Source organism: Oncorhynchus kisutch, linkage group LG26 (assembly GCF_002021735.2).
Source record: "Oncorhynchus kisutch isolate 150728-3 linkage group LG26, Okis_V2, whole genome shotgun sequence".
NCBI classification, from domain to species: Eukaryota; Metazoa; Chordata; class Actinopteri; order Salmoniformes; family Salmonidae; genus Oncorhynchus; species Oncorhynchus kisutch.
The window spans coordinates 31,042,732-31,059,535 of record NC_034199.2 but is presented as its reverse complement, the minus strand read 5'-3'; the positions used below and the strand labels follow the sequence as shown (position 1 = coordinate 31,059,535).

Genomic DNA, 16,804 nt, shown 5'->3' with positions numbered 1-16,804 from the left:
GTGATGTCTTAGTTCAGTCGTCCTGGGAATGGTGTGACAAATTAGTCCAGAATGCTATATTCAACTGAGGGGAAAACAAGCACCGCTCTCACTCTTGAAGTGAGTATGGTGTGATAAACAAGAGAAATGAAGCTACAGACGCGCTGAGAGGAGGATAATTACATGAGTCTCCTGGGTGCTACATGATAAACCATACAGTGATGTGCTGTAAGCACATGTTCTCTATGAAGAGACGGGGTGCTGGGAGAGAAAACAGTCCATTTATTAACAGCTAGACCTCGACTGCACATTGATGAAGCATCATGATATTGCAAGGACAGACTCTATGCCAAGTGTAAGGCATTGGGTTAGAATGATGCCATCTGTCGGAAGACAATGCACTACATTGTCCCTCAAGGTATCTTTGGGAAGCGTGATGCTTCTATGTGGAACAATACTGACTCCAATAACACTTAGAGCCCTTCAATAGCTAAAGAACCCTTATTTGGCACTATATAAAAAACATTTATTAGATTTATTAATACATTTATTACATTTATTAGTATGTATAGCGATGTCTGAGAGAGAGAACATGGCTCTGATCACAAGGCAACAGAGAGCATGCAGTCAGGAGACAGGAGGTTAATGAAGAATAAATACCCTCCTCCTCCCTCACCTCTGTTACCATCCTGCTCTCCCTAGTGATGGGGAAAGAAAGCTTCCTGAAGCATTGAGGCTTTCCAGCCAATTATGTCAAAAATAATGTCATTACTTGAGGCTTTGATCGATATAGTGTACACTAGTGGCACATGCTGGTCAAAAGAATTTAGAGCAGACAAATGATTAAAGGTGACGTCCAACACACCATAGAACGTGCACAGCGTAGCCTTTTTGTCTTCTACCAAACCAATACCAAACCAATCAGGTGGTTGTTCGACGAAACAAAGATTCGGACGTCATTGATCACGTGCTTCTGATAAAGTGATACAGCCATCGATTGGCCCACTGCATTGATGTAAACTGCTTAGCGATTTCAGCACATACCTCGGACCTCTGGTATCAAACATAACATCACTAGTTCTCTCCCCTCCCTCCATCACAGTTGTGTTATCATCCTCCTGTTGTGTTCTGTTGTGTTCTACATGTGATAGGAGGGCTAAGATGCATCACCAAGACGGGCTACAGGAGGAAATCTCAGCTGACTGGGGAGGTTACTGATGTCAGTGAGATCATTACGCGCCTGTGAAATCCACTTTGAGTCTCTCTCTCTCTCTCTCTCTCTCTCTCTCTCTCTCTCTCTCTCTCGCTCGAGTTTGGGGGTTTATTGATGTTCATGTTTGAATTAGACGTGGATTTTAAATACTTTACTGGAAATGAACATACTGTATAGACTTTATATAATGGGATGTGAAAAATATTAAGACAAACATTGACTGTGAGGACTTAATGTGAGGACTTGACTGTGAAAGACTAACAGGAGAAGTGTGCTGTACCATCAGAGAGGGATAACCTACTGTACAGTACACTGTGAAGCCTGACACGTCCCATGTCACCACAGTATCACACCCACACACAACCAGCAGTTCCCCATACTCCCATCAAGGCAGATGACTATTCTGAGTGCTGTACTGTAAGTTGAAGAGCAGGTCATGGGGTCAATGGTTTCAGAGTTGACACACACACACACATACGGCCATATGAAAAACAGATGATGCTCTTTCTAAGGGAATTGTCAGAGGCCTCTCAGTCTCTCTGATCTTAACCATCTGTAGTCCTGAAGGCTGATGTGAATTATATCATAACACCACACACACACACACATCTCCTAATTGGTCAGTCTGTATCACTTTGAGGCAGACAGGGAAGAACATTTATGTGGATAATATTTGGCATGTAATGCAACAGCCACAGCATAAATCACTACTTTAAATAGGGGGAATATTAATACGAAAGAAAGAGTGTCCAGAGTTCTTATCATTCCCAATGCTGCAGTGCAGCTAAAACAAACCATACAGATCAGCTTTCCAAGAGTCCAGGAGCTACACCAAACAAACCATACAGATCAGCTTTCCAAGAGTCCAGGAGCTACACCAAACAAACCATACAGATCAGTATTCCAAGAGTCCAGGAGCTACACCAAACAAACCATACAGATCAGCATTCCAAGAGTCCAGGAGCTACACCAAACAAACCATACAGATCAGCTTTCCAAGAGTCCAGGAGCTACACCAAACAAACCATACAGATCAGCTTTCCAAGAGTCCAGAAGCTACACCAAACAAACCATACAGATCAGCTTTCCAAGAGTCCAGGAGCTACACCAAACAAACCATACAGATCAGCTTTCCAAGAGTCCAGGAGCTACACCAAACAAATCATACAGATCAGCTTTCCAAGAGTCCAGGAGCTACACCAAACAAATCATACAGATCAGCTTTCCAAGAGTCCAGGAGCTACACCAAACAAATCATACAGATCAGCTTTCCAAGAGTCCAGGAGCTACACCAAACAAATCATACAGATCAGCTTTCCAAGAGTCCAGGAGCTACACCAAACAAATCATACAGATCAGCTTTCCAAGAGTCCAGGAGCTACACCAAACAAATCATACAGATCAGCTTTCCAAGAGTCCAGGAGCTACACCAAACAAATCATACAGATCAGCTTTCCAAGAGTCCAGGAGCTACACCAAACAAATCATACAGATCAGCTTTCCAAGAGTCCAGGAGCTACACCAAACAAATCATACAGATCAGCTTTCCAAGAGTCCAGGAGCTACACCAAACAAACCATACAGATCAGCATTCCAAGAGTCCAGGAGCTACACCAAACAAATCATACAGATCAGCTTTCCAAGAGTCCAGGAGCTACACCTAACAAATCATACAGAAAACTGCTGAGAAGCGGAAGAAATTACAGTTGGCAATAGAAGTACAAGGTCAGAAGTTGCAGTTATTACTTGATAAAAATAAATACCCAATATACTTTGGTGCTTTGCTTCAAACCTGAGTGGCGCAGCGGTCTAAAGCACTGCATCTCAGCAAGAGGCGTCACTACAGTCCCTGGTTTGAACCCAGGCTGTATCACATCCAGCCGCGATTGGTCCCATAGGGCGACGCACAATTGGCCCAGCGTTGTCCGGTTTGGCTGGGGTAGGCCATCATTGTAAATAAGAATTTGTTCTTAACTGACTTGCCTAGTTATGTAAAGGGCCTGACGACAACCAGTCAGCTGCTTTCTGTTATATAATAGCCGAGCAACATGTGCTTCATGCATGCTAGTTTTAGTACAGAAATAAACCATGAAAAGTGGAGCCTAAACGTTTCTAACCATAGAGGGGAAACTATTCGCTCTTTGTCTAAAATAATTATACCAGTCTCTGCTCGGTCCCTGGCTAAATGAAGGAACTCGTAACAAACTTACAATTATTCATGTTGTTTTACAGTTGCTAGAAAGGGTGATTAGAAGATCTGCCTAGAAAAATAGTTTATTGTTTTTCCTTGGTATCATTTATTGAATAGAAAGAAAATAGTTTAATATGATCTTGGTCAACCTAATATACCTTGGTGATTAGTCTCCTGTACTGTTCTCTGTAGCTCTGAACTCAACACCCCTTTAGTACCAGGATGCAATCGTGAAGGGTCAATGCTGTTGTGTATGTGTGTGTGTGTGTGTATATATATATATATACTGTATTCTAGTCATGGCTCATCCTATATAACTACTGCTGTACACAACTTTTATATTCATAAACTGTCCATACTGTCTATACACACTGAGTGTATAGGAACACCTGCTCTTTCCATTACATAAACTGACCAGGTGAATCCAGGTGAAAGCTATGATCCCTTATTGATGTCACTTGTTAAATCCACTTCAATCAGTTTAGAAGAAGGGGAGGAAACAGGCTAAAGAAAGATTTTTAAGCATTGAGACATGTATTGTGTATGTGTGCCATTGAGAAGTGAAGATTGAAGTGCCTTTGAATGGGTTATGGTAGTAGGTGCCAAGCGCACCGGTTTGAGTGTGTCAAAAACTACAACACTGCTTGGTTTTTCACGCTCAAAAGTTTCCACCATCCAAAGGACATTCAGCCAACTTGACACAACTGTGGGAGAGAATTGGAGTCAACATGGGCCAGCATCCCTATGGAACACTTTCGACACCTTGTAGTAGAGTCCATGCCCCGATGAATTGAGGCTGTTCTGAGGGCAAACAGGGGTGCAACTCAATATTAGGAAGCTGTTCTCAACCCCCTGAGTCAATACATGTTAGAATCACCTTTGGAAGCAATTACAGCTGTGACTCTTTCTGGGTAAGTCTCTAAGAGCTTTGCACACCTGGATTGTACAATATTTGCAATTTATTATTTTTCAAGTTCTTCAAGCTCTGTCAAGTTGGTTGTTGATTGCTAGACAGCCATTTTCAATAAATGTTTTACTCCTGAACTTATTTAAGCTTGCCATAACAAAGGCGTTGAATACTTATTGATTCAAGACATTTCAGTTTTAAATGTTTTATTAATTAGTAAAAATTCATAAAAACATAATTCCTCTTCAACATTATGTGGTATTGTGTGTAGGCCAGTGACACAAAATCTCAAGTTAACCAATTTCAAATGATGTCTGTAACACAACAAAACGTGGAAAAAGTCAAGGGCTTTGAACCTTCTGACGTAAAGTAGATGGACTTGGGAAATTCTGTCAGACTCAGTGCAGATTCATTCTGAACAACATAAGAACACTTCCTACCCCTGAGAAACAAGTGCTTTGAAACATATTTCAAACAGCAGATTATGAAGTCAAGTAGCTTCTAAATATTGATGTGCCTGGACTGACTGTGAGAGCAGAGCACATAGAGCAACAAGATCTCAGTCTCAATGAAATATTCAACGTTTGTCAGAGGGGGGGGGGGGGGGGGGGTAAACATACAGTGCCATCAGAAAGTATTCAAACTCCTTGACTTATTGCAAATGTATTGAAAAATATATACAGATATATCACATTTACATAAGTATTCAGACCCTTTACTCAGTACTTTGCTGAAGCACCTTTGGCATCTATTACAGCCTCAAGTCTTCCTGGGTATTACTCTACAAGTTTGGCAGACCTGTATTTGGGGAGTTTCTCCCATTCTTCTCTGCAGATCCTCTCAAGTTCTGTCAGGTTGGATGGGGAGCATCACTGCACAGCTATTTTCAGCTCTCTTCAGAGATGTTTGATCGGGTTCAAGTCCAGGCTCTGGCTGGGCCACTCAAGGACATTCAGAGACTTGTCCCAAAGCCAGTCATGTGTTGTCTTGGTTGTGTGCTTAGGGTTGTTGTTCTGTTGGAAGGTGAACCTTCGCCCTAGTCTGAGGTCCTGAGCAGGTTTTCATCAAGAATCTCTCTGTACTTTGCTCCGTTCATCTTTCCCTCCATCCTGACTAGTCTCCCAGTCCCTGCAGCAGAAAAACATCCCCACAGCATGATGCTGCCACCACTATGCTTCACAGTAGAGATGGTGCCAGGCTTCCTCCAGACGTGATGCTTTGCATTCAGGCCAAATAGTTCAATCTTGGTTTCATCAGACCAGAGAATCTTGTTTGTCATGGTCTGAGTCTTTAGGTGTCTTTTGGCTAACTTCAGACATACAGTAATTTACTGAAGTTGGCTTCTGTCTGGCCACTCTACCATAAAGGAACTCGGTGGAGTTCTGCAGAGATGGTTGTCCTTTAAGAAGGTTCTCCCATCTCCACAGAGGAGCTGTGTCAAAGTGACCATCGGGTTCTTGGTCACTTCCCTGACCAAGGCCCTTCTCCCCCGATTGCTCAGTTTGGCCGGGGGGCAACCCCTAGGCAGAGGTGGTTCCAAACTTCTTCCATTTAAGAATGATGGAGGCCACTGTGTTCGTGGGGACTTTCAATGTTGCATAAATGTTTTGCTACACTTCCCCAGATCTGTGTCTTGACAAAATTTTAAGTCAAAACTGTAACTCGGCCAATCAGGAACATTCACTGTCTTCTTAGTAATCAACTCCAGTGTAGATTTGGCCTTGTGTTTTATGTTATTGTCCTGTGGAATTCATCTCCCAGTGTCTGGTGGAAAGCAGATAATCAGGGTTTCCTCTAGGATTTTGTGTGATTAGCTCAATTCCATTTGAAAAATTCAAGCATACCCATGACTTGATGCAGCCACCACTATCCTTGGAAATGTGGAGAGTGGTACTCAGTAATGCATTGAGTTGGATTTGCCCCAAACATAACACTTTGCATTTGGGAGAAAAAAAAAGAATTGCTTTGACACATTTTTTGCAGTATTACTTTAGTGCCTTGTTGCAAACAGGGTGCATATTTTGGAATACATGTATACTGTATAGGCTTCCTTATTTGCACTCTGCCAATTAGATTAGTATTTTGGAGTAACTACAATGTTGTTGATCTATCCTCAGATTTCTCCTATCACAGCCATTAAACTCTGTAACTGTTTTAAAGTCATCATTGACTTCATGGTGAAATCCCAGAGCGGTTTCCTTCCTCCCTGGCAACTGAGTTAGGAAGGAAGGCTGTATGTTTGTAGTGACTGTGTGTATTGATACAACATCGAAAGTGTACAGTTGCAGTCAGACTTTGTGCATGACACAAGTCATTTTTCCAACAATTGTTTACAGACAGATTATTTCACTTATAATTCACTGTATCACAATTCCAATGGGTCAGATGTTTACATACACTAAGTTGACTGTGCCTTTAAACAGCTTGGAAAATTCCAGAAAATTATGTCATGGCTTAAGAAGCTTCTGATAGGCTAATTGACATCATTTGAGTCAATTGGAGGTGTACCTGTAGATGTATTTCAAGGCCTACCTTCAAACTCAGTGCCGCTTTGCTTGACATCGAAAGAAATCAGCCAAGACCTCAGAAAAACAATTGTAGACCTCCACAAGTCTGGTTCATCCTTGGGAGCAATTTACAAACGCCTGAAGGTACCACGTTCATCTGTACAAATAATAGTATGCAAGTATAAACACCATGGGACCATGCAGCCGTCATACCGCTCAGGAAGTCTCCTAGAGATGAATGTACTTTGGTGTGAAAAGTGCAAATCAATCCCAGAACAACAGCAAAGGACCTCGTGAAGATGCTGGAGGAAACAGGTACAAAAGTATCTATATCCACAGTAAAACGAGTCCTATATCGACATAACCTTAAAGGCCGCTCAGCAAGGAAGGAGCCACTGCTCCTTTAATAAGCCAGACTACGGTTTGCAACTGCACATGGGCACAAAGATCATACTTCTTGGAGATATATCCTCTGGTCTGATGAAACAAAAATAGAACTGTTTGGCCATAACGACCATCGTTATGTTTGAAGGGAAAAGGGGGAGGCTTACAAGCCGAAGAACACCACCCCAACCGTGAAGCACAGGGGTGCCATAATCATGTTGTGGGGGTGCTTTGCTGCAGGAGGGACTGGTGCACTACACAAAATAGATGGCATCATGAGGTACGGAAATTATGTGGATATATTGAAGCAACATCTCAAGACATCAGTCAGGAAGTTAAATGGGTCTTCCAAATGGACAATGACCCCAAGCGTACTTCCAAAGTTGTGGCGAAATGGCTTAAGGACAACAAAGTCAAGGTATGGAGTGGCCATCACAAAACCCTGACCTCAATCCTATAGATATTTTGTGGGCAGAACTGAAAAAGCATGTGCGAGCAAGGAGGCCTACAAACCTGACTCAGTTACACCAGCTCTGTCAGGAGGAATGGGCCAAAATTCACCCAACTTATTGTGGGAAGCTTGTGGAAGGCTACCCAAAATGTTTGACCAAAGTTTAAATTGTTTAAGGCAATACTACGAAATACTAATAGAGTTTCTCTAAAACAGGATATAGTCTACATGTGCAGCACCACGTCAGAACAGTAGGCAAAATTAAGAGTGAAAAAGGGACCAAATTATTAGGGTGAGGCACATGGGCTACTAACAGCTTACTTCACAACATACACTTAGTATTACTTTCTGAGCTACAGTATACATATCTCCCTGGCAATTTATGCAGCAGCATACAATACATTTTTGGCCTCACCTTGTTGTGCTGTGGCATTCTCTGCATTTATGGTGCTTTCAAGACAACTGGGAACTCAGAAAAAAACAAGGTCGAATCATGATGACATTGGTGATATTCAGGTCGGAGCTCTAGAAAGAGGCCCAAGTCCCCGACTTGATACTCCGAGTTGGATGACTATTCAACATGTATTTTCGCAGTCGGAGCTTGTTTTTTACTGAGTTTCCAGTTGTTTTGAGTGCGTCAGAAATCATGCTGGAATGACAGAATGGCCAATGTAGATGTTTATCCTTTTAAGCTTGGAAAACAGACCCTCAAACCTAGACTTGGGACCACACACCCAGTCCACTGAATAGAAGGCAAGTGATTGCTTTGCAATGCCTGCAGTTAGCCACTGGTTCCTTCCAAACCACTCATTGTTGAATTTGCGATTTCCAAATTGTTGTGTGATGTTTATGTCCAATGACCGATGAGCACCACTACATTTTCTTTATAATTTATCTTCATTATTTCTCTTCATATGACAACTATTAATAAGCATTTGTCAGTAGATTGTCGACTTGATTCATGATGATGACTGCTAGCTTGCTAGCTAAGATTTCGAAAGTATTATGTTGACATGTTCAGTCCAATCACAGCTACTGTAGATATAACATGACTTGATGTTAAGCCTTCTTGGATGGGCACTACTAATGTAACTATGGCTGCATTCCAAACACTTAACAGAAACATACTATCCCCTCAGCCCTGAAATGAAGTGGACACTTCTGATGACGTATCATGACGTCTGACGAGGGCATAAGGCAGGGTAAGTGGACTAGGGTGCGTCTTTTATGAGTTTGAAACGCAGCCCTTGGCAGCACCCAAGGGCCTTGAATTTGAGCTCTACCCTTAGATTTGGCGGTGACGTAGTGTCCATGAGTGTCCCATGAGTGACAGAACACTGAGCCAATCACGGCGCAACTAGAGAACATTACCCAATCCGGTGCAACTGGAGAACATTAACAACCCCTACGTTCAGTATTTTACGCTGGCTGACCCACCACCACAGAAAGCAATGAGCTAGGCTGAAACACCTACATTTTGGAGCTGCGTTACTCAAGAAAGCAAAAAAGAGACCAAGTTTGTATCTGGCTTTATTAACTCAACAGTGTTTTAGTTGTTTTTTTTTACAGTGTTTGCAAACTGATATGTGACACACTGTTAATTGTTTATTTTTTTGCTAACAAGGTGGGGCTCAAAACAGGTGGCCCCACCTTCCCTGAATGAGGGGTCGCCATTGTACCTTACAGATCATTCTATGTGTGGGGTACAGAGATGAGGTAGTCATTCAAAAATCATGTTAAACACTATTATTACACACAGAGTGAGTCCATGCAACTTATTATGTGACTTGTTAAGCAATTTTTTACTCCTGAACATATTTAGGCTTGCCATAACAAATACTTGGTGACTGAAAGCTTTTCATTTTTATTCATTTGTAAACATTAATTTGTAAACATTTCAAAAAACATAATTCCACTTTGACAATATGGGGTATTGTGTTTAGGCCAGTGACACACCATTTCAATATTATCCATGTTAAATTCAGGCTGTAACACAACAAAATGTGGAAAAAGTCAAGGGGTGTGAATAGGTAGTAGGGGCAGTGGTGTAGTTATATTCTTTTAGGTGAGGGAGCATGAAATCAAAATGAAAATAACCACGTTTCCATCGAACATTTTCATGCGGATGAATTACCTGAGACATGAAAACAGTCATGACTGGGCTGATTGCAGGTACAATTTTATAGACTGAACAAAAATATGAATGCAACATGTAAAGTGTTGGTCCCATGTTTCATGAGCTGAAATAAAAGATCCCAGAAACTTTCCATATGCACAAAAAGCACATTTCTTTGTGCATGTTTGTTAATGAGCATTTCTCCTTCGCCAAGATAATCCAGCATGAAACAGCATGATCATTAAACAGGTGCGCCTTGTGCTGGGGACGATAAAAGGCCACTCTAAAATGTGCAGTTTTGTCATGCAAGACAGTTCCACAGATGACTCAAGTTTTGAGGGGACGTGCAAATTGAATGCTGGTTGCAGGACTGTCCACCAGAGCTATTGCCAGAGAATTGAATGTTAATTTCTCTACCATAAGCCACCTCCAATTTCATTATAGAAAATGTGGCAGTACGTCCAACCGGCCTCACAACCGCAGACCACATGTAACCACACCAGCCCGGGACCTCCACATCCAGCTTCTTCAGCTGCGGAATCATCTGAGACCTGCCACCCGGACAGCTGATTAAACTGTGGGTTTGCACAACCAAAGAATCTCTGAACAAACTTTTTAAGTGACTGCAGTTCGGCATCGTAACCGACTTCAGTGGTCAAATGTTCACCTTCGATGGCCACTGGCACGCTGGAGAAGGGTGCTCTTCACAGATGTATCCCGGTTTCAACTGTACCGGGCAGAAGGCAGACAGTGTGTATGATGTTGTGTGGGAGAGTGGTTTGCTGATGTCAACGTTGTGAACAGAGTGCCCCATGGCGGCAGTGGGGTTATGATATGGGCAGGCATAAGCTACAGACAACGAACACAATTGCATTTTATCGATGGCAATTTGAATGCACAGAGATACCGTGACGAGATACTGAGGCCCATTGTCATCACCTCATGTTTCAGCATGATAATGCATGACTCCATGAAGCAAGGATCTGTATACAATTCCTGGAAGCTGAAAATGTCCCAGTTCTTCCATGGCCTGCATACTCACCAGACATGTCACCCGTTGAGCATGTTTGGGATGCTCTGAATCGACATGTATGACAGCGTGTTCCAGTTCCCTCCAATATCCAACAACTTCGCACAGCCCTTGAATAGGAGTGGGACAACATTCCACAGGCCACAATCAACAGTCTGATCAAATCTATGTGAAGGAGATGTGTCACGGTAGCTACATCAGGCAAATGGTGGCCACACCAGATAGATACTGACTCATTTTGTCCCTACCATTTATTTAAGGTATCTATGACCAACTGTATTTCCAGGCATGTGAAATCCATAGATTAGGGCCTAATGAATAGATTTCAATTGATGAATTTCCTTATATGAACTGTAACTTATTGCATGTTGCACTTATATTTTTGTTCCGTGTAAATGCCAATAGACAATTCGTTCGTTCACATGGTGGGATCTTTTCATGAATTTCACAGGGTGGTGAATATGCAAGGTGATGAGCTTGTTGCTCCTTTCCAATAAATATCGAGGGTCTTATTCTGGTGACATGATGATCGATGTTTGGCTACCGTTTGACAAATACAAATCTCGCTCTCACCCATAATAATCTCATAATGTAAGTAGCCTACCTGCACTGTATCTGCGACCTGTTGGCAAGAGCATATGTGCCAAAACCTGTTGGCAAGAGTTTATGTGCTAAGACCAGAGTGGGCATATTTGCTATAAAATGCAACCGTTTTGTGACCATCAGAGATGAAAATGCGATGGAAACCCATTTAACTTGTATTTTTTATTCGGTACATGGGAATTGAACATATTCGCATGAAATTCTGTTGCAAATTGAATGGAAACCTAGCTACTGATATCATAATTTCTTCAATCAAAGTGTGTACAGACAGATGTAGCCACTTGAATTGTCTATCATTATAGAATATGCATACAATGCATCGTCCAATCGTAACTTCTGCCTATGCCCACACATATTGTCGAAACAAAATGTTATATTTTTAATACCCTCAAACACCAAGTTAGGCATAGGCTACCTAATTTCAAAATAAGCCATCATCATTGTCAGTCGTGAATGATAATTCGTCACGTTTTACCAGTGAAACGTCCAGCCTGAATCTCCATACCAATCATTTGATTGATCTCTTGAATTACTGTTTCGTGAACGAATTAGAGAAAATGGTGTTAACAAACTATTAGCCTTATATTTTGTTTCAATCTGTTTGCTTTCAACTCTATTGAGGTTGGGTGCCTGATAATTGTTTTGGGACTATTCAGCTTCATCCTAAAATCTCATTAGAAATGAGGTGTTCCTGGTGTAACGGTAACGGTAAAGGCGTACTATGCTATGTATTATATTCGCTTCTGTTGTGTAAAATGGAAATGAATCCATTGATTCAGCTTTGATCTAACTTTACTAAACGAGCACCATTGTGAGAAGTGATAATATTATATTTGTAATAATAGTAAGGGATGAGTATGAATATTAGGGGTAGGCAACAGATCTTGATGAGATGTCATTTTAAGCGATTGGAGCGTACTTCGTGGGGCTGAAAGGACAGCGCTAGGATCACGCAATGATGATGAAGAAGTTTAACAAACTTCTGGTGCTGAAGGATAGCTGAAGGATAGCTCTGCCATTTGGCCAGCTCAGGAACAAACAACAATAATTAGCAGTAGGCCTACAGCCTAACAGGCCTACGACTACGTGGTATAGTTATTTGTAGGCTATAACCTAATGTAAATTAATACATATATAATTGCACTGTTTGAGATGAGAGCTTTTTTGCCTGTAGGTATTTTACTGTATTTTGGAGCTTACACACTGTATCATAAATACACTTTGATTTGGTTAGCTTGAACACGTCTACAATACACCCTATTACAGAATAAAAGAAAACAGAGAGGTGAACTATCTATTCATAAAATGAATTTGCATAGATTAAACATGCTATCAAATCAATTGACCAGGGAGTGACCATAAATCCAGAGAAAAAAACCACCATTTACACCTCTAGGCTACGATACATATTTATTTGGTTTGTCATTCTATCATTTTTCATGGAATTTTTGTGGTAATGAAATAGAATTTATTTAGAATTTATCAGAATACAGAATACATTACCAGCTCTGTGTATTCCAAAATTGAAAAAAGTGAGGGAGCTCCGCTGTTCTGCACTCCGGCAGTACTACACCCCTGGGTAAGGGTTAACCATAAACAACTTGACGGTTGAAGGTTCAAACAGAACCAATTTAAACGAGTATCTAGCACTGGGATTGAACCTGCTATCCTTTCAGCCGAGGTGCGCGGTTTAAACCCTTCCTCTATCCCCATCCACTACACCATAGCAAGCTGCGAGCCAACAAGATGATAATATGTGCTCAGGTTTCCCATAGTGGACAGTATTGAAGGCATTTCCCGACGTCCTGGGGACCTGGACAAACATTGAATATTTGGTGTGATGTTGCTGCAGGGACCTGTTGCACAGCTGCATCTCTTTACCAGTCATCCCTCCTTCCTGTTTTACATGGTAAATAGCCATTAGCAACCTGCCTGTAACAACGGTCCCTGCCAATGAACCATGCCACAATGTTCTGCTTCTAATGACCGTATAACCACAACAGAAAACAGACAGGAGTAGTTTGTTTACTCTATTTCCTACTCCTTTGAAACACACGCACACACAAAGCCTTCTCTCACTCACTCACAAAGCCTAGACACGCACAGATATTGGAGGGTGTGCGATAACAGCGAAAGAGAGCTCTGGGAATGATCAAGCCATGATATAGGACTCTAATTACTGCAACATACCCAGCTAGCACATTTGGTTCCTTGGAAGTTGTGGGAATGTTCCCATTGGTTCTGTAAACAAAGCCATAGGTTTCCTGACTAGACCTTCTGAGAACAGAAGTGAACATTTCACCTGTTCTGGGAACGTACATTTTTAGATTGAAGGGAGTTTGAGAATGTTTTACTATGGTTCCCTGAAAGTTTTGCCGGGAGGTTTTATTAACGTTCTAGGAACGGAAATTATAGGTTATTTGAAGGTAATTAAAGAACGTTCTGAGAACATGTTACAATAAGATGTTTAATAACACTGCTAGCTTAGTTTGGGTAAACTGTTTTGAACTCCAAGCAGAGATGGAAAATAATTTGCTTAGGCATGCAAACATACATTTTTTATTGTGGCATGGCATCAGTGAAATTCAAATCTATGATCTTCTGTTGTCTATCCATGGAATTAGACCACTGTGCCACCAGGATGGAGCTAGCATGCCATGTTTTCTTTAACTCAAACAAAGCTGTTCATTTTAGTCTATTCAAACAGACCCCATTTTGAAGGAAACTAGCACTCATTAAGATCAGGTGTGGTAATTTGGTGGGCGTGGCCAACACACCACAACATACTTAACATGTACACTGAGTATACATTCAGAACACCTTCTCTTTCCATGACATTGACTGACCAGGTGAATCCAGGTGAAAGCTATGATCCTTTATTGATGTCACTGGTTAAATCTACTTCAATCAGTGTAGGTGAAGGGGAGGAGACCGGTTAATAAAGAAGTATGTGTGTCATTCAGAGGGTGAATGGGAAAGACAACATCTTGAAGTGCCTTTGAACGGGGTGTGGTAGTAGGTGCCAGGCGCATTGGTTTGTGTCAAGAACTGAAACACTGCTGGGTTTTTCACACTCAACCGTTTCCCATATGTATCAAGAATGGTCCACCACCCAAAGGACATCCAGCCAACTTGACACAACTGTGGGGAAGCAATGGAGTCAACATGGGCCAGCATCCCTGTGGAATGCTTTCGACACCTAGGAGAGTCCATGCCCCAACGAATTGAGACTGTTCTGAGGCCAAAAGGGGGGTGCAACTCAATATTAGGATGTTCCTAATGTTTGACATACTGAGTGTATATGTCAATTTGTATATGTTTTTTTTAAGGCACATCAACATATTTTTCACACAGTCGGTGTGCGGATTTAAACCAGCGACCTTTTGGTTACTGACCCAATGATTTTAACTGCTAGGCTACCTTAAGCCCATGCAGGATAGAGAGAGCAAGCTAGTAGTTTAATATTGTCCTTCACACTACACAGGAGCAGGGAAGAGAGGCCGCAGGGAAGTGAGGCAACAGGCAGGTAGGTAGAAAGACCTAGTAGTAGTATTTTCCATTTGGGTAATTGCTCTGTCAAAGGGACGCAGCAGTAGCAGGAAGGGCAGCAGCCATGTAGGTAGAGAGACTTTGCTAGTTGTAATTTCGTTGGGATGGACAGTTGCTCTTTCTGTCTTACCTGAAGACGGGTCTGTGGAGAAGTTTCCTCTTGATCGTGACATACTCTTCCATTTAAAGTGTGAGTCCAGACTGGGTTGGGGATAGGAGCAGGGAGCTCTGTATGAGGCTAGGCTGTCTCCAGCTGCTCCTCTCCTTGTGTTGCACTGTGCTGCTCTGAGACTGAGACGACAAGTCCTGCCTGGTCCCTGCTAGTCCCCCTAGCTCCTGGTCCTGCCCCTCTCACTGCTCTCCCTCTCTCTGCTCTCTCTCTCCCTCTCTCTGCTCTCTATCTCTGACAGCTCAGTAACAAAGGTCAGAGGCCACATCACAGTGTTGCTTTTCTACTCTCAGACTGAGAGAGCCAGGGGAGCAGAGGAGCCTGGAATGATGCGGAAACACACACGCACAGACGCATAGACTCACACATTGTCTTTATCTCACCCTCTGGACTCAAACCTGTGTCTGTGAGTTTGTGTGACCTACAGAACAGTTCCCCTGAAAGGAGAGATTTGAACCCCGCAGCATCCCCAATATCACTCAACTTCGTCACACACAGAAAGTTTTGGAGACTGCTGCCTCCACTTCAAGCTGTCCCGCAAATGTTTGGGATAGAGGCTGGTCAGAAGGGCTGGCTGAACATCAAAACATGGTCATTAAATCACAATCTGGCTTTTATTCTGCCGGAATTATGTGTGGATGGTGCAATGCAAAGCAAAGCGACTCACTTCTGGTAAAGGGTGTGTGTGTTTGTGTATGTGTGTGTGTGCGAGTGTGTGTGTGCATAGGGGGAGGGGGACCAAAGAGCGCCGGGCGGCCTAGCCCTGCGATGGTTTAATCAACAGAAGATTGGGTTGTTTAACTTATGTGAAGCTGAGGCACGCTCTCTCCCCAGCCCAACTGGAGGAAACTTATGATAAACATCACCAACATCGGGAATGCGTCCCTAAAGGCCCCCTATTCCCTATGGTCCCTGGTCAAAAACTAGTGCATTATATAGGTGCATTTTATAGGTAATTTGCAGAGCAGCAGAGGGCCATTCTTTCTGGAGCTGGAAACAAACACTAAAACTCTATCCACGCACGCACGCACGCACACACACACACACACACACACACACACACATAGAAATGTGGGTTTTGGGTGAAAAGCAAGAACAGTCCAGGAAGTCCTGCTTGACAAATGCACTGTTGTGCACAACATGAGACATTTTGTAAGTTCTAACTTGTCCATGTGACACAGGAAATATTGATTGAGTGTGCTATTTGGTCTATATTCAAAATGAGTTTGCCAAACAATTTAGGACATTCAGGAGAATCAACACCACTACAGCGTGTCTGTAACCAATGCATACTTTGTTAACAGCTCATCAATCAGTAAATCAACTCTATTTTCCATTCATAAAGATTTGTTCTAATGAGTGGATGCGCTTTGAAAAACAAATCTCAATGGAGACTTTGGTGTAGGCCTAAGTCTTAGCTAAAGTTTCACCCCCTGTTGCGTGTCCTGGTGGACCCCATTCCTTGATTAATCAGAAAATAGCATAACTTGGGAAAATTCTCAATCAACAACATATCATCAATGTATAACAACAAACAATATCTAATCAAGCACTTCCAAGCCATTGTCCTGTCAGCTTACAGGAAACACGTCATGAAAGCAGGAGGAAAAGAAAAGATGTTTAAAAGAATGACTCACAGCTGTAATCACTGCGAAAGGTGTACAGAGCATTCAGAAAGTATTCAGACCCCTTCACTTTTTCAATA

General features: G+C 42.2%; 1 protein-coding gene across 3 annotated transcripts in view; it reads right to left on the bottom strand.

Moving 5' to 3' along the window:
- pde1a (phosphodiesterase 1A, calmodulin-dependent) overlaps window positions 1–16,804 on the bottom strand; it is an 86,382-nt gene that overhangs the window by 37,454 nt on the left and 32,124 nt on the right. The window contains exon 1 of one of the 3 annotated variants that reach the window (XM_020462078.2): window positions 15,061–15,223. The exons of the other annotated variants lie outside the window; for them this stretch is intronic. Coding sequence (XP_020317667.1) covers window positions 15,061–15,113 — 53 coding nt within the window. The 5' untranslated portion in view covers window positions 15,114–15,223. Of the gene's footprint in view, window positions 1–15,060; window positions 15,224–16,804 lie in introns of those variants that run through there. 3 annotated transcript variants of the gene reach the window in all.